The sequence below is a fragment of the Carassius auratus genome, chromosome 27, assembly GCF_003368295.1.
Source record: "Carassius auratus strain Wakin chromosome 27, ASM336829v1, whole genome shotgun sequence".
NCBI lineage: Eukaryota > Metazoa > Chordata > Actinopteri > Cypriniformes > Cyprinidae > Carassius > Carassius auratus.
This window is the reverse complement of record NC_039269.1, coordinates 25,546,823-25,573,290: the sequence shown is the minus strand read 5'-3', so window position 1 is coordinate 25,573,290 and position 26,468 is coordinate 25,546,823. Positions and strand designations below refer to the sequence as shown.

Sequence of the window (26,468 nt, the reverse complement as noted above, 5' to 3'; positions counted from 1 at the left end):
AAAAAAAAAAAAAAAAAAAAAAAAATATATATATATATATATATATATATATATATATATATATATATATATATATATATATATATATATATATATATATATATATATATATAATAAAAAAATAAATAAGTGTACCCTAATATATTGTCGAAAATCTGGACTTGATAAGAATTTTTTTGAGTGTTTTTGTTTTTCGTCTTTTATTCTCACTAAGGCTGCACTTATTTGTTTAGAAATTAAATTACAAATGGAAGATATAAATTAAATATTTTGAAATAGTATAACAATTAAATTTATTTTTAAACTGTTTCCTATTTTAATGTACTTTCAAATTGTATTTATTCCTGTGACGCAAGGCTGAGTTTTCAGCATTTTTAATTACCATCGTTGTTGGGAATAATTGTGCGTTTGATATTTATTTTATTTAAATGTTTTTAGTGTCACTTTTGAACAGCATTGTATACATATCATGTATGCTATGCTTCACATTTTTATTCCATAACAGTTACTGTTCCTATAAAAATATAAATACTTACAAAATGGTCAATTTTAGGCCTTAATGTAATTAATGTTAATTAAATCATTAGTGTATTTTGGACCAAATACGGAACCCTCGCACTGTTGCTCTCAATTGGGTTGTTTTTTTGTATTAATGCCTTTTTCACTACTGTAAAGTTGTGTAATTTAAGAAGACATGCACAGGGCACACACCCAACTAATTAATAGTGACATTGTCAATTTTATTGATTAGGTCTTGCAGCCTTTTTTAAAATAGTTTTTTAATAATAGTTTTGTGTGAATTAAATCACTGACCTGGATTGTAAAAAGCTCCCTGATAAGAGCTTTTCAGTGACTGATGCAAAGGAGATACTGTTATTGGCCAGTAATGTAAAAATGACCTGATAGCTGATACATTGATCAATCAGTGGTCAAAAGTACAGAAAGCAGCAAGTCCAGAACTGCTGTGTGTTACATTTAAATAAACACAGAGGGTACTTCTATGAGGTCATGCATTTTCTCTGGAAGATTTCAGTTCACAAGTTCTCAAGTAGTTTATTTTCTCTCTCAGGAGCTTCAGCTGAGAGAGAGAGCTGTGGATGTTCATGCCTGCCAAGCTGATATGAAACTGAGCTGTGTGCTTTCATAGCAGGCCAGACACATTGACCCAGCTGAAGGTTACCTAAACCAGTGCAGAGAGGGACTCCCTGCTGTAGAGCTGGAGTAATCCAGTATTAACACAGGATCAGACCAGATCAAACAGTTTACTGTGAGAATATCCCAGAATCATCTCAACCCTTTCACTGTGAAGTGTTTTTACAGAATAACGAACCCCCTGAACCTCAAATGGCCATCTTAACCCAAAATATTTCATACATGTTTACCTGAGGGTTTTATACTAACTGATATGTGACTTATCATGTGATAAGCCAACTGCTTACTCAGAGAGATTTTTGACCCATAAGGGATTTTTGAACTCTCTGTTGGTGACAGCTTTGGTTTAGTACTTTGAACAAGGAAGCAGTTCCTTGTAAATCTAATATACCTAATAGAACGTGCACATTAATGATTCTTCTTGGCAGATTTAAACACCTGGCTAATTTGTGACCAAAGCCTAATAGACTAACAGTGTTTGTTGTGGAAGTGTAGGATTGTGGGTGGTTTTGTGAGTCTAGTGTTTCAAAGATCACAGCTGAGAGTCTTGTTTTAGTTTCGTCAGATGACACGTGTTTTTCAACCACATAGAGACCACATTACTTGAGCTTTGGTAGATGAAATATGAGTAATAAGAAATAATGTGCTTAAAGTAAACCTCGCTTTATTTCCTCCCTCTTCATTGGATTTCACACACTCGTGTAACAATATTTTCCTCTCTGGCCTCTTTTTTTTTTTTTTTTTTTTTTTTTAAGAGTTACTCTTAAATGCACCTATACACCAATGTGAAACTCCTAATTTAGAAGGCAGTGATCTTAAAATGTTCTTAGGATAAAGTGATGCAGGTATTTCAAGGCATGAGTCATTTTCCCGAGTCTATGAGTCCTGAGGTAGTGATTCATTGTCTGTCTGTCTGGACCGTATCAGCCAGACTTACTGTCATTGCGCTCTGTGGTTTTTTTATTTTTTCCTCAAAGGGGAATATCATGCTGTTACGTCTCTATGGTGTCAAAAGTATTTACAGTCAACAGAAACTTCACATGCCCCCTAACTGTAAATGTTTGAAGTCATGACCTGTGAACTGTTATGATTATTGTGATTTAAGACCAGTCTTGACTCTCGGTTCTCAGACTAAGGATCTCGGAAAGACATGACGCAGAATAATTATACAGGGATTCCTTAAAGTGATACTTCAACCAAAAATCAACATTTTGTTGTCATTTATTTTGACTCGCCCTCATGTCATTCCAAACCTGTACGGCCGTCATTTTTGTGCAGATTGCAAAAAAAAAAGATACCCTACTGTTCAAAGTTTTTATTAAGATTTTTATTCAACAAGGACACATTAAGTTGATTGTTAGGAAAAAATCTTATTTGAACAAATGCTGCTCTTTTTAACTTTCTTTTCAACAAAGAATTCTGAAAAAAGCTTTGGGTTCTTTCATTGCATCACACTGCTCCCATCAGGTGTAGTCACAGTGTAAGGCTAGATTTCAGAACATTTAAATGGGTCTTTACAATTCTGCAGAAATATGTGTAGTTTTATGTGGAGCTCTGCTAGTGCAGATGATGATTTCTTTGCAATTGAGACCAATGTTTCCTTCTGCAATTAATGCAACAAGATTATCAGATCAATTGATTGTTGATCCAAAAGGTATCCTCAGTTGCCTCAATAGAGTGTGTTCCAGTGTCAACCTGGATGGACTTCATTTTATTCATGCTGTTTTTGACCCTTATTTTAATCAGATTTCGCTTGCAAAAAGTTTCTTTTAATTCTTTAAAAAAAAAATTTGTAATGACCTTTTCTTGAGATATCCAAACTCCCATCCTAAAGATTTCTTCACAGAAATAAACAAGAATAACATCATCTGTGGACAGTGTGTGATTCTGCTACTCTTTAGCCAGTGAATTTTCAGACCAAGAAGTCATATTTACCAGCTCCAGCAAATTAATCTAATGTACTGCTCCGCTTTTTCCTCTTTCCCACAAATATACACACAACTTAAGGTCTTTAAGCTGTTAGAGAGAACAAAGTTTTCTACAAGTCTCTTTTCCTCATTTTCTGTTCAGTATATTACTTGTCTCATTTATTTGTTTGTGTGTGTGCATTTGTTTGTGTGTTGTGTGATATCATTTAGTCAGTATAAAAGTATGCGCGCGTGTGTGTGTGTGTGTGTGTGTGTGTTTTCTTGAAGAACTTTTTCACGTTTGCTTCATCCTTTAGTCACAGATGAAGACACTGTCAAGAGATACTATGCCAAGTTTGAGGAGAAGTTCTTCCAAACGTGTGAGAAGGAGCTGGCCAAAATCAACACATTCTATTCAGGTAAGTGTGAACATTATACTTGTTTAATGTGAAGCTCACGGTTTCTGTCTGCTTTAATATCTAGTGACAGATTACCCATCACACAGAGATTTAACTCTGCGAAAACAGACATTAAAGCTCCTGAGCCAAAGCCAGGGCTGGCATTAAACCAGGACTGCTGTTATTGTTTATATCCCAATAAATAACCACCTGCTTTCTCTTTCTCTTTCTCTCACTCAAACAATTCTCTTACTCTCATTTTGGCCCTTGACCACTTGTTTATTGTCTAACCAATGGCTCAGAGATTATTCATATTCTTAATAAATTATGATTCTTTTTTTAAAAAAAAAATAAAAATAAAAATAGGGCTTTGTGGGTTATCTTGATAACCACACCACCGCAGTGGTACAGCAAAACACTGAACCACTGTCTTTTACAGTAATATTTGGACATGAGTAAAAGACAAGGCTTTGTTTACCAAAAAGAAAAATGGTTATCAGTCAGGTGTTACATTGTGGCCGTGGAAACATTTGGATTCATGCCAAATGAGAGAGTTGTATGAGCCCATAAATTGGAATTAAATCATAAGCGTTTATGTGTGTTAGTTACTCCCGATTGTTACAGAAAGCTTTGTTATATAATGTTTTTTTCTTTCTGTAAATATCATTCTATGTAACAAGGGATTTATTTTGTCTTTATAGCTAATCAAATTCAATATTATCATAGTTTGTGCTTGTTAGACAAGGTAACACATGTAAGGGTTATTTGTACGGAGCCCTGGACATGACATTACATTAACAGTTAGACCAGAAATATGCATTCCATCTTTCCAGCTGCATCACATACTGATGATGTTTCCATTCTCTTGTGACACAGAGAAGCTTGCAGAAGCACAGCGGCGATTCGCCACGCTGCAGAATGAGCTGCAGTCTTCTCTGGATGCTCAGCGAGAGAGCAGTCGAGCCGCGGGTCTGCGCCGCCGTCGCGCTGTCTTCCACCTGTCACAGCAGGAGCGCTGTAAACATCGCAATATCAAAGACCTGCAGCTGGCCTTCAGCGAGTTCTACCTCAGCCTCATCCTGCTGCAGAACTACCAGGTCTGAAAGTGTGCAAAACTCTATTAGACTGTGCTTTACAGTTCTGATTGGATGTTTTAAAAAGTGATTTAATGTTGAAAATTGACAAGACATTTTCTGGTTTGGACATGTGCACATGATAACTTTCTTATTCCCTCATTTGTTGCTTTTTTACTGATTCCCATTTGAGTATGAGATCAAGCTAAAGAAAGTTTTGTATTCGTTTCCGATTGACCGTTCTTTGAGATCAAACTCATTTAAAGTGTAAATGCTTTCTCTCTGTCAGAACCTAAACTTCACAGGCTTTCGGAAGATTTTAAAGAAACATGACAAGATTTTTGAGACTGCCCGTGGCGCTGATTGGCGTGTGGCCCATGTTGAAGTGGCTCCTTTTTATACCTGTAAGAAGATCACTCAGCTCATCTCTGAAACCGAGGTATCATACACTCAAATGACTCTTACCACTTTAAGTAGAAGAACTGTAACTGTCTGGTCGAACCAGCAAAGTGGTTTGTTATTCTGACAGTATTTTCTCAAATCCCCAGACCCTTGTTACCACAGAGTTAGAAGGAGGAGACCGACAGAAAGCCATGAAGAGGCTCCGAGTTCCCCCATTGGGAGCAGCTCAAGTAGGACACTCTGTGACTTTTATGAAAATACTTATCATTTATGCTGTTTAAAGGACATGAACATCTCACCATCCTGTGCTCTTTGTCTTAGCCTGCACCAGGATGGACCACTTTTAGAGTAGGACTCTACTGTGGTGTCTTTGTTGCTCTAACAGTCACCGTCATCATCACGGGTATATAACCTCTCATATGCCTTTTTGAAAACTGCTATTTTAATGAAGCTTTTAGTTACTTCATAATGTCTAATATTTCACCTGTCTCTAAAGTTAATTTACCAAATCAAAGATATAAAACAATGTTAATGTAACCCTGCCATCAGAATCTTTAGGGATTTGGTTATTTTGACAATTATATGTTTTGCATAACTGCAGGTGTGGTGAAACTTGTTAGCAATGAGGAGAAGCATGTTTGGCCCCTAGTGAGAATTTATCGAGGTGGTTTCCTGCTCATCGAGTTCCTTTTTTTATTGGGCATCAACACATATGGATGGAGGCAGGCTGGAGTCAACCATGTCTTAATATTTGAGCTCAACCCCCGCAATAACCTGTCCCACCAGCATCTCTTTGAGGTAATTAGAAATCTGTGACTGAGGTTCTGAATAATAAAATGAATGTTACTTTTTATTTTAAATCCATTGAAAGGTCAATTTTACATATGCAAAAGATGGTTAAATATAATACTGTTGATTCATTTTTTTTTTAGTCTTTGATTCCATTTGACTTTATTAATTTATAGATGTCTTTTTTCTTTTTTTTTTTCTTTTTTGAAAAAAGAACAGCTGTATGAGTGTTTAAAATAATCACAGATCCCTTTCCTCCAGATTTATTTTGACAGCTACTTTATACATTTAGAGATTTAGCAGTGCAGAGTTCCTGTCAAATTTCCTGCTAGTTTAAAACAATGTAAAATAATCATGTATTTCTCTCTGTTTCTGTGCAGATTGCTGGTTTCCTTGGAGTTCTTTGGTGTGTTAGTATTCTGTCCTGCCTCTTTGCTGAGTACACAATGATCCCTGTACAAGCGAACCCTCTAGCTCTTTATGGGTTCTTCTTCTTCTTCCTTATCAACCCTTTCAAAACGTGCTACTACAAATCTCGCTTTTGGCTACTCAAATTACTGGTAAGAGCCAGGAGAATTTCATAACACACAAGCATTTGTCACTTTTATGTGACATTAATATTTAATTTGTATGTCATTGATTAAGTTAGTCATCTCCTCTTTTCAACCTTTTTCTTTTCTTAGTTTCGAGTGGTCACAGCACCGTTTCACAGAGTGGGGTTTGCTGATTTCTGGCTGGCTGACCAGCTCAACTCTCTAGCTATGGTTCTGATGGACCTGGAGTACATGATCTGCTTCTACAGCATGGAATTGAATTGGTTCAAATCTGAGGGGGATCACTGGATTAAAGAGGGTATGCAGATGCACATTATTGTCTTTGCAGATATAAAATGTTTTTTTATGGGGCAGTTATTGATAACAACAGGTTGATGTGTTTTTCTGGTTTTTTAATCAGATGCAGGGATATGTAACTCGTATTCATATGGAGTACGAGCTGTTATCCATTGTTTACCTGCCTGGTTCCGGTTTGTGCAGTGTCTGAGACGTTATCGGGACACAAAGCGTGCCTTCCCTCACCTGGCCAATGCTGGCAAATACTCCACTACCTTCTTTGTGGTCATATTTTCTGCGCTCTATAAGACGCATGAAAGTAAGTACATGAGCTGTTACATTTTTTAACTAAACATGAGATGCTTTGAATACTGTTTGAAATGCTTTGTTTAGCCAACATGACATTTTGTTTGCATTCAAAACAAGTCTAAAAGACATTCTTTGTCAGGTAGAATGTGGTTGATGGTGTAGGTACAAAGTAAAAGTGGACCGCACACCAAAACTTGAGGAACACCATGCATCTAAGCTTACAGTCCTATGTTTTCCATTATCTCTAATGTTCTGTTATGTCACTTCCTCTCTGTTTTCATTAGCTCTTCAAGAAGGTCAGGTCTTCTTTTACCTGCTAATTGCCTCCAGGATCATTAACTCATGCTACACCTTATTGTGGGACCTGAAGATGGATTGGGGACTTTTTGACCGTAATGCAGGGGAGAACACCCTCCTCAGAGAGGAGATTGTATATCCACAGAAAGTAAGAAACTATACAGTTTTCATGTTTTATCTTTTAAATATTTTTTTTAAACCGGGTTCCCACGGGTCCTTGAAATCCTTGAAAGTTTTTGAATCTGAAAAAAAAATTAAATAAAGGCCCTGGAAAGTCTTTGAAAATAAACATACACTGTTGCAGGTCCTTGAAAGTGCTTGAATTTATTTTGTGCAAGAAATTTTCTGGGAAAAAATCTGTGTTATTCCCTCTGGTCCACTAATGTGTTATTTCACAAACAATTTGTGGCCTATGCATACAAACTTGCTTGATTTACATTAGTTAATGTGCATTTATGCATTACGTTAAGTGTTTCGCAGGTGAGGTACTTTGTGTTGTATGTTGCCATGACTTTAGAGTGATCATATTTCCTCTTTTTCCTGGACATGTCCTCTTTTGGACCTAAAAAAATGCATTTGGCCAGGATTTCTGAATTGCTCAAAGTGTCGGGAATTCGTTTTTTTTTTTTTTTTCTACAGTCGCAAGTGCGTTTTTGTATTAGAGCGCAGCTTAGGTCTGTTTTCTTAATCACGCTCCCACTGAATTTCTGACCATTATTGCCCGCTCCCGTGATATTTGTGTCCAATCCCGCCCGCTCCCTGCAAACATGATAATATTGCATCAGGGAGCCGCTATCAATACGCAGAGTATTTAAATCTATTTTGAATCGGCCATCTCTCTCTCTCCTCAACCCGTGATCAGTCAAATCTGACTCCTGCAGCTCGTCCGCATTTTTTACTACTTTTAAACTGTTAATGGGTTGATTTCCCCCTGTGGGTTAAAGGTTTGAAATGTTGCTTAATTACATTTGACTAAACTGCTTGTATTGAAACATTTTGCATTCTGCCTATGATAAAACTGTGCTAGATGTTAAGTTTTCTGAAGGAGGGCCACTTGTAGGAAACCTTTCAGCTGTGTTTGATCAATATGCATTTAGGGCTGCAACTAACGATTATTTTGATAATCGATTAATCTGTCGATTATTTTTACGATTAATCGATTAATCTTTATGTACTTATATTTTAGTTTTGACAATTTTTTTATTCAAAATAGACTTTTTAGAGATTTTAACAATTTTGCATGGTCATATCCTCATCAAAAATATACCTGGAGTTTTGTTTTAATATGTGTTAGTAATCCTTTGTCAAACTCTTCTGCAATCAAAACACTAACTCATACTCTAGCAAATTTCACAAGGAGATTTCAAATAATGTTTTCACCATGTCAGTCCTTAGGGCTCCTAAAGTAGTTTAACATCCCGAACAAAGCTTAAGGAATCCTTCAGAAAATATTTTCACGAAGAATAAGAATAAAACAGAATACATTTGCAGTATATTGCATTTTATTTTTTTTATTTTTTCCTGTAAACACACAACTTATACCTGGGAAACAGCTTTATAGCTTATGCTGTGAAACTGTAAACAATCCTTTGAATTAAGTGCCAGTGGCATGAAACCTGAATGGAACTCACAATTTAAAGTAAAATCCATCAGAAGGTTTTCCAGAAAAAAAAAAAATATATATATTGACATACACAAAAAACCCGCTGTGTAAAAAAGAGCAGTGAATACTTAGGAAAACAAGTGCATTTCAAATACATTTACCTCATTCAGTCATAATTAGGCTGCAAGACTTAATTATGAACTGGTAAACGACAAACTGATCACAGAACATGTTTGTAAATCTTTAAATGTTAACGGATAAAAAGCAATGTTATTTGCGACTAAACATTTGCAAACAACATTGTACTGGAGAATCTGCACAAATAAAAGTCTTAAACAGTTCAACAGTTCAGTAGTGCAGAGTTTACAGGTTACTCTTCTGTTTTGAAGGCTCAAAGTAAAGTACTCCCACACTCTGGGTGACTTCGTTCGATTAGTTTTATCTTCCGCGTTTTTCCTTTTCTTTCTTTTTCTTTCTCAAGCTTACTCCACTGCCGTCTGTCTCCACCATCTCGCTGAATACTGCAGACGCAGTTCGGGAAGCTTGTGACAAACGAGGCCAGCTATTGGCTATTCGCTACTTCTCCTGCTGTACTGGCTGAATAAAACCTGCGGTGGCTCATTACTGCCACACTTTGGTGACCGCAGATTTAAAATATGCACAAAATGACCCGCATACGGCAAATAAAAGTTGTTTAGCAACTAATCGATGACTAAATTAGTTGTCAACTATTTTAATAATCGATTTTAATCGATTAAATCGATTAGTTGCTCTATATGCATTACAGTGACTGTAAAATCTGTATTTCAGGTATGGAAATGCCATTTTCAGTTTTGATATTTGGGATATGGTCATTGCACTACTTTGGGCACTACTTTAACCACCAGTTGCCCACACCCACTGTCCTCTTTTTGGAAAACTAAAATATGGTCACCCTACACGTTCATACGTGCACAAAACTACTAGAATGTTATCTCTATGTTTCACAGACACGCCATGAAATTAATGTTGAATTGCTTTGCTTGTTCAGATAATGTAAACCCATGAGGCAAGAAAAACTTCTGGTTAATAAAATCCATGCAAAAATTAATATCAGATCATTGAAGAATACAGTATAGGATTTATCAAATATTCTTCAGTTTTATGCAAAATAGAAATACAACAAATAGAATATCAGATCTCTGTCATGTGGCAAAAAATAAAAAAAAATAAAAATAGTTTGCATAGTTGTGTTTGACACATGAAAACTGTATCAATGTATCTTACAAGATAATACGATGTAACCTCGCTCTCACTTGAAATGTGTCCCCACATTATTGGACCTGGAAAGTCCTTGAATTTGAAGTTAAGCATGGTGTGGGAATGCTATTTAAAAGAACAGTTCACTTTACAGACATTGTGTTGATTTGTGTACTCTCTTTGAACAGGCTTACTACTACTGTGCCATAATAGAAGATGTGATCTTACGTTTTGCATGGACCATTTCACTTTCTCTTGGGATTTTGACTCCATTCCAATACATTTCGGATATTTTAGCAACTGTCCTTGCACCACTGGAGGTCTTCAGGTAAGCACATCAGCATATATCCAAACATTGATTGACCTTTTCTACCAACCACCTGTGGTGAAAAGAATGGTTTCCCCAAACAATTATAATATGTTTCCTCACACTTAAGCCACCCAAGACGTTTGAGTTTGTTTAGCATTAATTTAGCATTACATCACTCACCAGTGAATCCTCTGCTTTGAAATGATGGACAGGTTTTCCAGTTCAGCTGTTTTCTGTTTTAACATTACAGGAATACTTTACTGACCAGTCAGAAAACATGACTTAATCTATTCATCCACTCAGTTTATATTTAGTATGCCTCCATCCCCATCAGTGTCTGCTTGAAGTAATTGCATATGAATTTTCAGCAGGAAACTGTAAAGTAAACCATCCTTATAATCTGTTATCTGTTTTAGGCGCTTTGTTTGGAACTTCTTCCGTCTGGAAAACGAGCACCTGAATAACTGTGGTGAGTTCAGAGCTGTGCGGGACATCTCCGTAGCGCCTCTAAATGCTGATGACCAGACGCTGCTGGAGCAGATGATGGACCAGGAGGATGGTGTCAGGAACAGACAGGGAAAGAAGAACTGGAAGAGAAGCTACAGCATGTCCTTGAGAAGACCACTCCTCTCCTCCCAGTACGCTCAGCCTCACACACACACAAAATACATAAGAATGAGATTTGTTCAGCAATATTGATTTAAATTAGTGGTTCTCAATTTTTTGAACCCCCCCCCCTTTGGCCACAACAATATTCAATGGCTGACATGCCTAGTTTCTATTACAGTTACATTTCTGGTGTCCAAACATTTTAGGAAATGAATGGGGTTTTTTAGGAATCCTAGTCTTTTTAACCAATGAATTCACCTGGCTTTTCCAGTTACTTGTGATGTACTGGATAAAAAATAAGAAATTTTTTTTTTACTCTTTTCTATTTGATAAAATGTTTTAGAGTCTACTGGAAAATGTATATTCCTTATAAAAATGCATATGGTGTTTAAAGGTTTATTACTAGACATGACTTTTGTGGAAATGATTAAATTAATATTTTAAATTAAGTTACCACATGTTTCTTCAAGAGGAAGTGGCATTACGTTTATGGAGAGTCCCCGTAAACTATGTGTGTGAGTGTGAGAGAGAGAGAGAGAGAGAGAGAGAGAGAGAGAGAGAAATAGAAAGCATGGTACACGCTGCTAGAAACCTCATACAGCGCGCTGATCCTGCCAGAGTTCAGCGAGTTTATCCTCTTCTTGATCAGTACATTCACCATGGCGTTGCCGTCTTCGTCTTTCTTCTTCTGTGGTTTTCCTAGTTCGTGATTGGTCAACTTCAGATAGATCAACAATTGGCTCGTTCAACCGCACACGTCATGAATTCAAACCGATAGCTCACAAACTTTTTTACATGTTTAAAAATGATTGGGAGTTCGGGAAAGTGCTCGTAAGGCACTCTGCTCGGCTCGTAATTCCTCACACATGATACGAGCAGCGACCATACGAGCATACACGATTTCCACACGATTGAAAGAAATCGCATGCGAACTCGTACGACAGCAAAAATCACACAGTGTACTTAATGGGTCCCAGCCTCCTGTTTGAGAACCACTGGTTTAAATATCAAAGATCAAAAAGCTTATTATCCTTGCAATTTCCATCAGAAATGCTAATAAAGAATAGTGGCACTAGGTCCGTCCTAGTTGTTTTTTTTTTTTAACAAAGACCTTAACTGTTCTAGTGGCATTGTCCAAAGAAAAGTTAAAAATAAAAAAAAATTGGTCTTGAAACCACACAAAATTATTATAAATGTATTTTTTATTTTGTCTCCAAAAAAATGGTCCACTTAACTGTCCGAACATTTGAACATTTTACATTTTATTTTTTTGAAGCAATGAACATTTTCTGTTGAAAAAAAAATTGTAATGGCTAACATCAGAATGAGGGACATGGTTGCAGATTAAGCCATAAATAATAGGTGGCAAGCAGTTTCGAACCAAATGGTGGTTTATTGTTATTGCTACAGTAAATGTGTATTTTGCTTAATTTGGGGCGGGGGGCGGATTTTCTTTCTTAAAGCAGCTTTGAAAATGAAGTTAAATTGTTGAGAAAATAATCAAATGTTTGTGTGTTGACTTACATGAGTTAAGGTAAAGGTTTTTTATATTTAATTTAACAAGAATTAGTAGTTCTCTCTTTATTAAAAATAAAATTTTTAATTAAGGGTTGGTGTCTTTAAATTAAAAAGTAAAAAGACATTGGTTTGTGGAAAGTGCCTTTGTAAGCCTTCAAGCGCCATCATACAAATGTCCATATGATATTTCATTGAGTTTGATTAAACTCAACCATTTTTATTTGTTATTTTCAGGTTGAAGGTCCGAGACACCAAAGTCCTGATAGAGGACACTGATGATGACACCTGACCCTTGCGTCCACAGTGGCTTGGGAAATTGTTTTTTACAGGACCATAGAACTCAGTGAGACTTGACTTCAGAAGCTATCCAATCAATCCATCACAAAGCTGCCTGACCACACACACACACACACACACACATTTCACACCGAGAACTCACTGACTCACACATGCAACAGGAGCAGCCATTTCTTAGTTACTGTACTTTCTATGATTCATTTGTTACTGCCTTGTTCATTTTTGTGAAGATCCAGTATGTGGAAGAAACAAAAATTGAATCCAATGGACAGTGTTCATTTACGTCAGTTCACTTACTGCTTGATGGGACCGCGCTCATATAAACCATGGACAAGTCATCGCAGCAGTCTTGATTAATCAATCGTTTTGGTTACCTTGTTTTTAAAGACTTTTATGATGAGGGTATGAAGAAATTCATGTAGCAGACATATGGACTGGTTTACCCTCATTCATGAAAATGACAATTTTCTTTCTTTTTTTTTTTTTTTTTTTTGAATGGACATTTCATTGTTATTTATGTGAAGGAGAGATGCCTTCAACGTTGCTTTAAAGGAAATCTTTTAAATTTAGTAAGGATTTACCTTGAACCTTTACCCAGGACCTCTGCATGCTTTTGACCAACCCTCAGGTGGCTCTGAAGAAAAAATACTGATTTGATTCATATTTGTTGAAATAGTTTGCCAGTTGGTTTAAACACAAACCACCAGTGTAGTTACCTGCTCTGAAGTGCCAAATGAGAGTTTCTGCTTATGTTTGTTTCATGTGTCTTAAAGTCAATCCAGGTTGAAGAGGTACTACATTGGAGACCCAGAAAGAGAGAATAACGCCCTTTGCTTTAAAGTGTCAGGCTCATGCCTAATATCAGAAGCATTCCTTGAGAACTTCAACTTAGCGGTCATTTTTTTTCCTACAGTCATCCCGAAAGCACAATTTGTTGTATCCTAAAGCTTGTTAAACACACACAAATCTTATTCAGCAATCACATTCCACTGAAGTAGCATTCCATGTCTGCGATCTTGTTTTTATGTTGAATTTTCATCCAGTGTCTTCCAGAGTTTTATTAATTCTTAGACCACCTGAGGGGTTTCAGAGGTTCTGGGGGAAATAACACCTTTTCTTTTCAGCGGAGTCTTTGGCTGACATGAGCACAATGAGTTCCTGTGCGAATCATTCGTTAAACGTGTTGCATAAGTCACCATTTTCAATTCGGTGTGATAAATTATGTGAGGATGGGTTTCTGAACGATTATTCCCAGGTAGTTTGCATATGATGGTTTCTAATCCATTCCAATCAAAATTCTGTATTTGTACCTCTGAAAGCAGAGCTGTCTGTGAATGAGATGGATATGAGACAGGAGGTACTGCAGGCGCACATTCATGCAATACTCAAAAGACTCACCGGCTACACCTCACATACTATGTCATGTACTACTGTCCCAAGTAAATGCTTGGACCCCAAAAAAAAAACAAGCTTTCTATGTTGATGTTTTCTCATGGCATTTGTACTCATTTTTGACTGGCGTTTAAGATTTATATTTCTAAATCAGAAAAATAGACAAGATTGTCTCATTCAACTTCTCACAGCTTTTGTAGTGTAATATCAAACTTAAAAGTTCTTTGATTTCAGCCGAACGCTGAATATATAAGTTGTGATGCTGCCTACCAATTAATTATCACAAATGTTAGTTGTATCCAGCAGTGAGAAGTGTGCATTTGTATCCTGCATGGTCTCATGTCCTCGGCAGCTTCACTCGAGACGCACCATCAACAAAACTCCTGATTTCAAACTATGCTGCAATACTATAAATGATACTGTAACCAATGGTTAAATATATATTAGTTACAGGGATATTTCAACCAAAAAAAAATTGTCTTTTACTCACCCTTTAGTTGTTGATTCTTTTGCTGAACACAAAAGATAATATTTTGAAGAAGTCTTGTTAGGTTTTTTACATACGGTAGTACTTAAGACCACCTAATATAAAGTGGGACCAAGATGTCTCTCCATTGAAAGTCTATTCCACGAAAACTTTGAAGCTTCAAAACTATCTGAAGAGATAAAACTAATCCATACTTAATCCAAGCCTTCTGAAGAGACATGTTCGCTTTGATAAACGGTTTTTATTTAAGCTTTTATGTATGAACTTTGATCAAATCTAATAAGCGGAAGCTTAAACGTGCTCAAATATGTTTCATGTAATTGAGCGTCAAGATCTTGCATCTCAAAAGCCTTAAATGAAATCTGTTCATCATATTAACCAATTGAATCCTTCAGTATTTAATGAATTTTACTATGCAAAAAGCAATACAGCTTGCCATAAAATCTTTATTCCCCTCACATTTCAGTAATCTAAACACGTGTGGTCCGTTTGTTCTTTTAACAGTTAAATGATGGTCCTTTTTTCACAAAGACATCCAGACACATTGACACACGAGTGGTTTTAGATGAAGTGGCTGTCTGTTAGCTCAACAGAGGCTTGTGTGAATGAAGTTTCAGAGAAAGACAGCAGACAATGAGATGTCTGTCCAAGAGCCATTTGGTGTCAGCCTCAGTCCTCAATAAACAGGGCATCAGAAAACCTGCAGGGGATTTCAGACCATGCATGATGCACAGCGCCTGCTCCTTAAAAGCATTTTCAATAACATAAAACGAGTGTTTTGTGAGGTCAAGTTACATTAACAGGGTTTAATCTGAATCAAGGCAACTAGAGAAAGAACTTAAAGTTGTTTTTGCTCACAAATGACTGTGAATGCAGAAGCTTGAGTGTTCACATGACATAGTCTTGCAGCTATCAGTAACCTAAAGACATTCCAGGAAGTAATGGACAGTGAGATCTGATTTCATTTGAGGTCCAGGACCATGGAAGCTGGGTTCTCCAGGTAAGAGCGCCACAGGTTGGAAAAGCGGGACATGGTGGCGCCGTCAATGATGCGATGATCGGCAGACCAGCTGACGTTCATGATGTACGCCTTCACGACCTCGTCACAGGAGTTAAACCTGGGCAGCTCCTGGGATAAAGCAGAGAAAAGACTTTTAGCTAAAAGGTGTGGAATGAGCTAAATTTCTGTGAAAATCTGCAGGGAAAACTTTGACAAGCACAAGGAGTCCTAATGAAATCCTACTGAAATTTGATGAACAACAGTAAAAAAGGTGATTTATAAAAAAAAAAAACATGAACTGTATTTATGTTGGTTTCATACAGTTCTGGTAAACTTTTACACCATTTCAAGAGATGTGCCAATTTAATGATTCTAAAATCTCATCTGGTGTAGCCATGAAGTAAACACAAGTAAATACATATTTTAATAAAACCTTGCATACATCGTAGTGTACATATTGTAGTAAAATATATATATATATATATTTTTTTTAATATATATATATATATATATATATATATATATATATATATATATATATTTTTTTTTTTTTTTTTTTTAATATATATATATACATATATTTTTTTTTTAAATGCATTTATCAGAAGTGTTTTTAGGGAGTCGTGCCACATGACATTTTAAAACCTGAGCTAATCTCACCTTGTCATAAAAAGATCAAATTATCTGATATTTGAAGAGAGTCCACTCTATGATATCATTTTCTGTTTGTGTGTTCACTTTTGCATGATGGTTGCGTCACATGACTTTAATTTAGTGGGAAAAAATTATAATGTTCAAATGCAAATACAAAGCCATACTATAATTTAAACAATAAAATAAATACAAATAATTATTAATAATTATAATAATATAATTACATAGGTTATGCCAAACTAACCTTTTTTTCCCCATGACATCCGGACAGTTGCATCACCTTGACATTTTTTTGTTTATTTAAGTTTTTTACGAGTTTATGCCCAGTCAAATGTTCTATGCGTTACTATAATGACAGTCTACACTAAAGAACACATCAAATCAACTTATTTATTGTAGATCAAATTATTCAATATAATCACCTCCTTAAATACAAAGAAATGTTTTTATTAACAAGCAGCTCACCTGGATCTTTCCCAAAGCTCCGATGGCCACCTCCGGTGGCAGAATCACCGGCTTGGCATACGTCCCGCCAATCTAAACAAAAAAATACCATTTTAATTTCCTTGTGATGAGAGATCTGATCATCGCTGATAGCAAACAGAAGCTCATTGAAAGCCTGCTGTTGTTTGAGTGCTTCGCTCATAAACGAAGCTCTTAGACTCTCATATATGACCTTCAAAATTGACAGCATCATGAGGCCCAAAACAAGTTGATACAGCGCTCCAGACCAAATACAGCGTCATTTATGCACCACTAGTGGCATGAAAAAGAACTGCAATCTGTTCGAGCATCTAATGACGTTATGAAATACAGAGATTGTTCAGAAACCTGTTTGATAACAGTTATTGTTGCAATTCAGTTTGGTGCCACTAGAGCTGTTAAAACAGCACACTTGGTCTAAAACCAGGCGAGTGGAGTCTCACCGAGCCGATGTTGGAGAGTGTGAAAGTTCCTCCAGTGAGGTCAGCGGTGCCCAGCTGTCCGGCTGAACCCAGAGCCTGCAGACGGTTGAGCTCCACAGCAATCTCATAAACACTGAGAGCCTGAACGCTCTTCACATTGGGCACCAGTAGGCCCTGAGGAGTGTCCATCGCCACGCCGATGTTAAGAGACGCCTGACAACAATCAAACTGTTACTCAACTCAGGCTGTTTAAGGCTTTTAAGCAAACTGTGGCCTCAAACTGAAAGGCTGTGATGTTACTGAAGTGTTTTGGGGCTGGTCTTGCCTTGAATGTGATGTTCTGGCAGCCTTCATCCACACAGGCGTTGAGAACAGGGAACTGCAAGAGTCCGAGTGACGCGGCCTGAACAAAACAGTACAAATACAAGATAGAATTATAATCTGACATCGGAGTTAAAGGAATAATTCACCCCAAAAAAAAAAAAACAGCTAAACATAAAAGAAGAAATTTTTAAGAATGTTGGTCACAGGTCGCTGTTAAGTCCTATGGCATGTTTGAAAAAAAACTAACTATGGAAGTCAATGGGTACCAGAAACTGTTTGGTTGCATTCTTCAAAATATCTTCTTCAAATGGAAGAAACAAACTCCAAACAGATTTGAAACAACTTGAGGGTGAGTAAATGATGACAGAATTATTATTTTTGGGGTGAACTATCCCTTTAATATTCACAGTGTACACATTTAAACTCTCTCGCCCTCTCAGACACTCCCTGCTTTTCATGGATTTGTTTTTATATATAATTATATTGTATGTATGTATATATATATACACACACACACACACACACACACACAAAATAGTAGTTTTAGTTTAATCATATTGTAATATAATTTTATCAATTTATTTTTTATTTAGATTTCCATGTCTGGAAAAGTATTTGATCGGATACCGTGATGGTCCTTGAATGTTTAATGTGTTATTCTGAACAGAAACAGGTGGCAGTTGTGGAAGGTAACAGGAGAGCACCTTGATGAAGAAAGGCATGTAGCTGAGTTTGACCCCGCTAGACTCGGCCAGGGCCTTCAGCTCGGAGCGTAACCGCACTAGCTGCGTCAGGTCCACCTCATCACAGTAACCGAAGTGAGGAATCTTCAGAGCAGCAGACATGGTCTTCACCATGGCCTTCTGGAAACCTGCGTTCATGGCCATATGGAAGAGACAGCCAATCAATGACATTACAGTGTCACCATTTCAAAAAAGGGAGATATCTTTTAAAAACATGCAGCAAGTTCTTAAGGCCCATTCTCCCCAAGAACGATAACTATAAAAGTTTTATACAGATGCTTTTTGTATCCGTGTTTGTTTCATATGGACTCTGAAAACATCATATGTGGCAACCCAGTAAAAAAATTTTTTTGACACATCAATTATATGTATATTTTGCAAAATAGTGTATTAATATATTTTTCAAAGTACTGAAAATCACAGTACATTTGTCATTACATCATTACATTTGTTTGGGAGTCGCACCACACGACATTTAAAAAATAATAGTAGATAATAAAAGAAAATAAATAAAAGACAACTACTTAATAAGATCATCTTTTTTCTAATATCTCCCCACATATAATTTCAATATTAAAAAGATCAGCAATTAAAAATATACTAAACACAGAAGAGGTGTTTTATTTATTATTATTATTATTATTATTATTATTATATGCATGACCCATGTGAAACAGCATAAACGCTCACCGTTCAGAGGCTCTGTCCTGTCTTTCCCAGTGAAGACGGGTCTCAGGATGGCCGGAGGAGCCATGATGGGTGTCTTTTCTTTTGGTGGGGTATCTGCTGTGGGTGATGGGGTTTTCTGGACTTCATACGGGAGGATAGCTCCTGTCTGCTTGGCTAAGAAACTGATAATGTCCTCTTTCAAAATACGGCCGTCTTTTCCTGTGCCGACCACCTCACTCAGTTTAATCTAGTAGAGAACAGATTTGGAAATCAGAAATGACCAAGACGACGATAAAGCCACAATGACAGGGTGTTATAGGTGGTTACAGCCTGATGCAAGTCAAAATTACATTGTTCTCCATGGCCAGACGGCGCACCGCTGGTGTGGCCTGGGTTTTTTGGCCCTCGAGTTCCTGATGTGATTGCTCATGGGATATTGCTGGAGTCTCTACCACATCTTCCTCTGGGGCGCCCTCTGCAGGACAACAGGACAAACTTCACTACACAATGACTGAACTGGAAGGACATTTCAAAGACTATGATCCACAGCAGTGACTGACCCAGTACTTTGTCCGTTTCGATGTCCACCAGAGGTGAACCAACTTGTGCGATAGCATCTACGTCATAATACAGTTTACGGACGATGCCGTCATAACGGCTCGTGATGGTGACGGATGCTTTGTCGCTCTGGACTTCACAAATGCTGTCAAACTGGGAGACTCGGTCCCCTTCTTTGACATACCTGCATAAAGACAGAGAAGCAAAACAACAGAATACATTTATTTTGGAATATTATTTACTCAGTATATTATATGGGTCAATTGGTAAAATGTATTACAATTTACTGATTCCTATGCTAATTGACAAAGCCCTTAAATATTTTACACCTGTAATGTTTATTCAGCATGAAATGAAAATTTTCTCTATATATTTTTTTTAAATAAAAGTTATATCTCTTGTTACATAGAACTGTAAACAATTCATCCATATATGTTTTTTTTTTTTCATGTACCTCTTTTTATATTTAAGCAAAAAGGTCATAACTGGACATACTAGTAACATAAACTTCTGACATATACATATGCTTAAACTCAACCCTACAAACTCACGTTTATCTGTTTTTATTATATTTTAGTTATTTTAAACTAAACAAAAAAGGGACATGTTGTCTTTGTAATTAGCTGAAAGAATTGATTATGGTATTAGTTAACAGTAATCAACCTGTCACAAAAATTTCACAAATATCTGTTGCTACTTCCATTTCATTGTGACTTTAAAACGGTGCAAAACATGTCATTATATTATAATATTATGTAATATTTAGTGCTGTCAAATGATTAATTGCATAAAAAAATAAAAGTTTTTGTTTACATAATGTGTGCGTATACTGTGCATATTTATTTTGTGTATATGTAATGGTCCTACCCTAATAATAGGCACCACAAATTTTGTAGCCAAATTAAACAGAGGCAGTATGAATACACAACTTTGAAATGTAAACAAATATTTATTTAAACTTACAAAAGGGCAATCATCCAAGCCCAATAATATAATTAAACATGACAAAAAAGATAGAAGGAACAAAGTCTTAACCAAAAAGAAACATCCAAATTAATTTCAAATGCAAAATAAAGTTTACAAAAATAACTTCCTTAACAACAAGGTCAATTTCAAAATAACTAAACAAAATACCCACAATAACTACAACCCTCAGGCCACACTCTCCACTGCAGCAACAAACACACACTACCTTCCATTACAAAGTCATTCACATTTATACTGGTGGCCAGCACCATTACCCCATGGGGAGGGACAAACTCACATACAACACTTTACACATGTTCACCTAAATATACAGAGTCTAAAAGAAACATATTGGCATGATGTTCTAATTAATAAATCTACTTTAATGTTATTAAGTCATTCACATTAAACAGGAAATAACAGCAACAACTCGGCCGCGTTGCCCCTGAAACCCCCACGCTCAATTAATACATGGTAGATTCCCACTCTAAGCGGAACCAATAATTCCTGCCATTGTTTCCTACCGGGACTCTAAAAATCACGGGACAAATGCTACACGGGAGCAATACACATCATTTACAGGTATTCCATTCACTCTGATCAATAATTACAATAAACTCTTATCACTAAACAGTCTCTGTGTGTGTTTGTGAGTATGTGTGTGTATTAAAGTCCATGTTGAATGTGCGGTCTTTCCGTGACCGTCACAGTATATAAATACAAACACATGCATGTATATATTTTAAATGTTATGTTTATACAAACCCGATTCCAAAAAGTCGGGACAGTGTACAAGTTGTGAGTAAAAAAGGAATGGAATAATTTACAGATCTCACAATATTCACAATAGAATATAGATAACATATCAAATGTTGAAAGGGAGACATTTTGAAATGTCATGCCAAATATTGGCTCATTTTGAATCTCACGAGAGCTACACATTCCAAATAAGTTGGGAGAGGTAGCAATAAGAGGCCAGAAAAGTTAAATGTACATCTAAGGAACAGCTGGAGGACCGATTTTCAACTTATTAGGTCAATTGGCAACATGATTGGGGATAAAAAGAGCCTCTCAGAGTGGCAGTGTCTATCAGAAGTCAAGATGGGCAGAGGATCACCAATTCCCCCAATGCTGCGGCGAAAAATAGTGGAGCATATTTTTAAACTTACACAAAATTGCATTGTGTTTTTATTCACAATTTATACAGTGTCCCAACTTTTTTGGAATCGGGTTTGTATATTAAATACATTTATTTATAATATAAATGTTATGCATTTATACACTCGCATATATATATATATATACAGTCTTGTTCAAAATAATAGCAGTACAATGTGACTAACCAGAATAATCAAGGTTTTTAGTATATTTTTTATTGCTATGTGGCAAACAAGTTACCAGTAGGTTCAGTAGATTGTCAGAAAACAAACAAGACCCAGCATTCATGATATGCACGCTCTTAAGGCTGTGCAATTGGGCAATTAGTTGAAAGGGGTGTGTTCAAAAAAATAGCAGTGTCTACCTTTGACTGTACAAACTCAAAACTATTTTGTACAAACATTTTTTTTTTCTGGGATTTAGCAATCCTGTGAATCACTAAACTAATATTTAGTTGTATGACCACAGTTTTTTAAAACTGCTTGACATCTGTGTGGCATGGAGTCAACCAACTTGTGGCACCTCTCAGCTGTTATTCCACTCCATGATTCTTTAACAACATATTCACATTTCTTGGTTTTGCTTCAGAAACAGCATTTTTGATATCACCCCACAAGTTCTCAATTGGATTAAGGTCTGGAGATTGGGCTGGCCACTCCATAACATTAATTTTGTTGGTTTGGAACCAAGACTTTGCCCGTTTACTAGTGTGTTTTGGGTCATTGTCTTGTTGAAACAACCATTTCAAGGGCATGTCCTCTTCAGCATAGGGCAACATGACCTCTTCAAGTATTTTAACATATGCAAACTGATCCATGATCCCTGGTATGCGATAAATAGGCCCAACACCATAGTAGGAGAAACATGCCCATATCATGATGCTTGCACCTCTATGCTTCACTGTCTTCACGGTGTACTGTGGCTTGAATTCAGAGTTTGGGGGTCGTCTCACAAACTGCCTGTGGCCCTTGGACCCAAAAAGAACAATTTTACTCTCATCAGTCCACAAAATGTTCCTCCATTTCTCTTTAGGCCAGTTGATGTGTTCTTTGGCAAATTGTAACCTCTTCTGCACATGCCTTTTTTTTAACAGAGGGACTTTGCGGGGGATTCTTGAAAATAGATTAGCTTCACACAGACGTCTTCTAACGGTCACAGTACTTACAGGTAACTCCAGACTGTCTTTGATCATCCTGGAGGTGATCATTGGCTGAGCCTTTGCCATTCTGGTTATTCTTCTATCCATTTTGATGGTTGTCTTCCGTTTTCTTCCACGTCTCTCTGGTTTTGCTCTCCATTTTAAGGCATTGGAGATCATTTTAGCTGAACAGCCTATCATTTTTTGCACCTCTTTATAGGTTTTCCCCTCTCTAATCAACTTTTTAATCAAAGTACGCTGTTCTTCTGAACAATGTCTTGAACGACCCATTTTCCTCAGCTTTCAAATGCATGTTCAACAAGTGTTGGCTTCATCCTTAAATAGGGGCCACCTGATTCACACCTGTTTCTTCACAAAATTGATGACCTCAGTGATTGAATGCCACACTGCTATTTTTTTGAACACTCCCCTTTCAACTAATTCAACTAATTGCCCAATTGCACAGCCTTAAGAGCGTGCATATCATGAATGCTGGGTCTCATTTGTTTTCTGAGAATCTACTGAACCTACTGGTAACTTGTTTGCCACGTAGCAATAAAAAATATACGAAAAACCTTGATTATTCTGGTTAGTCACATTGTACTGCTATTATTTTGAACAAGACTGTATATATATATATACATATTAGGGCCTCTAATTAGGTATTAGCTGTCAACAGATATTCTAAATTCGAATATATATTCGAATAGGTTTTTAAAAAACGAATTTTGAAGGTGAAAATTAATATTCGAATAAAAAAAAAAGTGGAAAAAAAAACATCCGCGTGGTTGTTTGCTTTGCGAGTGGGCGCGCTAGCGGCCTGAGGGTTCAGGGACGGGTCAAACGAGTAGCACTGTCTGGCACAGAATCACTGCTGAAAGTTGAAGCGTCTTCATGGAAGATGGCAGCAAGTGCAGAGCTCAGCTCGACTGCAGCAGAGAAAGTGAGGTAAAATTGTTGACCCTCGAGATAAGGTTTTATGCAAGCTATTTAAGATACAGTTAGCATACCATTCGACCACTAGCAACATGAGGTCACATCTCAAAAATGCACACCCAAATGAGCATGGCATAATGTGTGGAACTCCAGCTAAACAGTCACGTCTTGACACTTAAGGTTACTTTGCATCACCTGCAACAAGCTCTTTGTCTGCAACACGACAAGAGGCCATAACGGATAAATACATTTCGTTCATTTGTAAGGACATGAGACCAATCAGTATCTCGGATGGGGCACGCTTCGGGGAGTTCGGTCAAGCAATGGAACCGAGATTTGATTATTTATCGTTTCATGTCAAGGAAAAGTTCTATGTTTAGCACAGCTCGCTCATTGCGCGTCATTTACAACATGCGCAACCAGATGTTCGAATAGTTCAAATATTTGTGTTTTTTTTTTTAGGGAATATTCGAACGTCATTTTTGAGCAATTTTGACAGCCCTAATATATATACACACACCAATGGGTCATGAAACGGCCTGCTTATCAACATTCTTCTTTTGTGTTCATTGGTAGAAAACAAATGACATAAGGATAAGTAAATTATTACCAAATTTTCAATTCTGGGTGAACTACCCGTTTAAAATCTGTTGCAGCATTTTACAAGACAAATGTGCCCTCAGCTTACCATTCTTTTACTGTCACTTCCATTATTCCCTCTCCGATGTCTGAGAGTCTGAACGGCAGCACCTGTCCAGAGGCCACTGGAAGTACAAACAAATGTATAGCAATTACATACACACAAAAAGATCCGTGTTTGTGATAATGTGTTTTACAAGCCAATATTTCATGCTAGCAGCACATACCATGGCTGCATCTGAAGCCTCTCCAGTGGACTGAAGTGTGGGGTGTGGAGATGTGAAATACAGTGCTCGGTCCAAGAGCCTGGAGCCTGGGACACTGCTGGAGACGATGGGACACAACCCACGGCTGTGATGCACACAAACAAGACTATTAACACTTTCTGCTCATGCCAATTACTGCTTTAACTAATACAATAAACCCAGGTTTTCAAATAAAAAAAGATCAGTATATGTACACACAAGTTGCATAACATTTCATGGCATTCATAACACTAGTTCTGTTTTGTTTGAATAGTGTATGCAGTAATGTAACTGGCTTTAACAGAGGACTGGACTGAGCACCTCAGCAGTACATTATTATGTTATAAGTTGTGCATGTTCGCTAAAATTATTTCACAAGGTAACTCTGACACTTGTATATGCGATATCCTTTTATAGAAAGCATAATTGTTTATAAACTCACCAGACGTCTCAGTAATGTCAGAGAACACCGCACTGGTGTCACCGCCGCCATGTTTGCCAGAGACTCTCACAGAGATGATAAACGCTGGAGATCTCTCGCTTCATACCAACATTCTGGAACCCCGCGATGTGAATAACAACCTCACTTAGCTCAAAACAACCGTTTTTAGTACAAAACAACCATACTATAATGCTGCAACCACCTATTATTTAACAGAAAACGTTTTCGTGGAGAAGAACTGAAGCACGACTTCCTGTAATCGCGAGCCCGATGTGATGTCGAGTTGACCATCACTCATCTCTGAATTCTCTTGTTTGGTTACGCTCTGCTGACGTCATGCTCAGGCCTGCCTTGACCAGCCAATGGACGTTTAGTTCTCTCAAGCACGTAAATATGGTTTGGCTGTCTTAAAATGACTTAAAATTAAAAATGAATAATTTTGTGCTGTCATTACAATGTTAACGACATTAGATTTTCAAGTTTTATTATTATTTTTATTTAAGTACCTTAATTCTTAAAGCTTTAAATGTGTCATTTTGTTGCAGAACCAAACTGAAAGTCAGTAACATGTTTACAGACTCTTGTGACAAAGTACACTTTAGCAAGCCAAGCATACTTTAAAAGAGAATCCTTCAAAAGCATATGCTGTGCGAACTAACTTGACAATATTATAATGCACATTTTAAAAGCGTACCTGTGTTAACAAACATAGTTAAAAATGTGTACTCTCTTTAAGTACAAGTGGTATTTTAGTTCATTAGTGTTATATTATTCACAAGTACAGTTTTTTTTAAATATGCTTTTAAGATTTGTAGTACTCTACAAGTGCACATTCAGTACAATAATAAAACTCTTAGCCAAAACAGCAGATTCATGATGGAACCCACAGGGATTTATGGTTTTGTGTCATATTTGAAATAATGAAAAATGTATCATTTTACACCAACTTGAGGTCTCTGTCCCTCAGTTAAGCAATCATTCCTCTGATGCTGAGAGTAGCACAGCGGCCTTGACCCTGAACTTTTCCACAAAACCTTTAAGCTGCTGCTTAACTGGCTGCTTCAAATGAATGGGTTAAGACGACAGTAGGTGATGAGGTCTGACTGTGTGAGATGAAGCACGGGACGGGTTATGGATTATATGTTCATGGATCTTCACTCATGTGTTGTGTTTGGTCCGGATACTTAGAACATTGTTTGACCCATTACTCATTTAATATCACTTTTCTTTATTTCTGCTCAATGACATTTTGCCTAAAGAACACATAAGTAATTAGAGTACTAAAATGTAATCATTATTAGACCATCATCGTGTTTATAACAACTTATGGCACCTATGACATTTTGCCTAAAGAACACATAAGTAATTAGAGTACTAAAATGTAATCATTATTAGACCATCATCGTGTTTATAACAACTTATGGCACCTATTTCATCTTTTTTTTATATATATATATACATTTTGACTAACTTTCTAAT

The 26,468-nt window shown here is 36.8% G+C and overlaps 2 protein-coding genes across 2 annotated transcripts in view; one reads left to right on the top strand and one right to left on the bottom strand.

Annotated features, from left to right (window-relative positions):
- Nucleotides 1–13,360, top strand: part of LOC113046031 (xenotropic and polytropic retrovirus receptor 1 homolog) — a 35,834-nt gene extending 22,474 nt beyond the window's left edge. Inside the window, exons 3-15 of the mRNA XM_026206862.1 lie at nucleotides 3,377–3,478; nucleotides 4,334–4,554; nucleotides 4,820–4,969; nucleotides 5,079–5,162; nucleotides 5,254–5,335; nucleotides 5,534–5,730; nucleotides 6,102–6,281; nucleotides 6,405–6,573; nucleotides 6,676–6,870; nucleotides 7,145–7,305; nucleotides 10,188–10,327; nucleotides 10,726–10,947; nucleotides 12,671–13,360. Of these exons, the coding sequence (XP_026062647.1) occupies nucleotides 3,377–3,478; nucleotides 4,334–4,554; nucleotides 4,820–4,969; nucleotides 5,079–5,162; nucleotides 5,254–5,335; nucleotides 5,534–5,730; nucleotides 6,102–6,281; nucleotides 6,405–6,573; nucleotides 6,676–6,870; nucleotides 7,145–7,305; nucleotides 10,188–10,327; nucleotides 10,726–10,947; nucleotides 12,671–12,725 (1,958 nt within the window). The 3' untranslated portion in view covers nucleotides 12,726–13,360. The remainder of the gene's footprint in view (nucleotides 1–3,376; nucleotides 3,479–4,333; nucleotides 4,555–4,819; nucleotides 4,970–5,078; nucleotides 5,163–5,253; nucleotides 5,336–5,533; nucleotides 5,731–6,101; nucleotides 6,282–6,404; nucleotides 6,574–6,675; nucleotides 6,871–7,144; nucleotides 7,306–10,187; nucleotides 10,328–10,725; nucleotides 10,948–12,670) is intronic.
- Nucleotides 13,361–15,038: 1,678 nt separating this feature from the next.
- LOC113046028 (lipoamide acyltransferase component of branched-chain alpha-keto acid dehydrogenase complex, mitochondrial) lies at nucleotides 15,039–25,293 on the bottom strand. Its single transcript, XM_026206859.1, has 11 exons — nucleotides 24,990–25,293; nucleotides 24,530–24,653; nucleotides 24,352–24,427; nucleotides 19,468–19,649; nucleotides 19,258–19,382; nucleotides 18,929–19,154; nucleotides 18,200–18,366; nucleotides 17,497–17,574; nucleotides 17,193–17,384; nucleotides 16,732–16,803; nucleotides 15,039–15,741 (listed from the first exon to the last, which is right to left on the bottom strand). Exons 1-11 carry the CDS (start codon nucleotides 25,038–25,040, stop codon nucleotides 15,574–15,576), a joined length of 1,461 nt encoding a protein of 486 aa, XP_026062644.1. The 5' UTR covers nucleotides 25,041–25,293; the 3' UTR covers nucleotides 15,039–15,573.
- Between the last annotated feature and the right edge of the window lie 1,175 nt (nucleotides 25,294–26,468).

Bases quoted from the DNA above. Each gene is read 5' to 3' on its own strand.
- LOC113046028 (XM_026206859.1), bottom strand. From the start codon at position 25,040: ATGGCGGCGGTGACACCAGTGCGGTGTTCTCTGACATTACTGAGACGT. The intron at 18,367-18,928 runs GTGAGCGTTTAT...CCATGAACGCAG, and splicing joins CAGGACAGAGCCTCTGAACG to GTTTCCAGAAGGCCATGGTG. The intron at 17,385-17,496 runs GCAAGACCAGCC...GATTGTTGTCAG, and splicing joins GCCAGAACATCACATTCAAG to GCGTCTCTTAACATCGGCGT.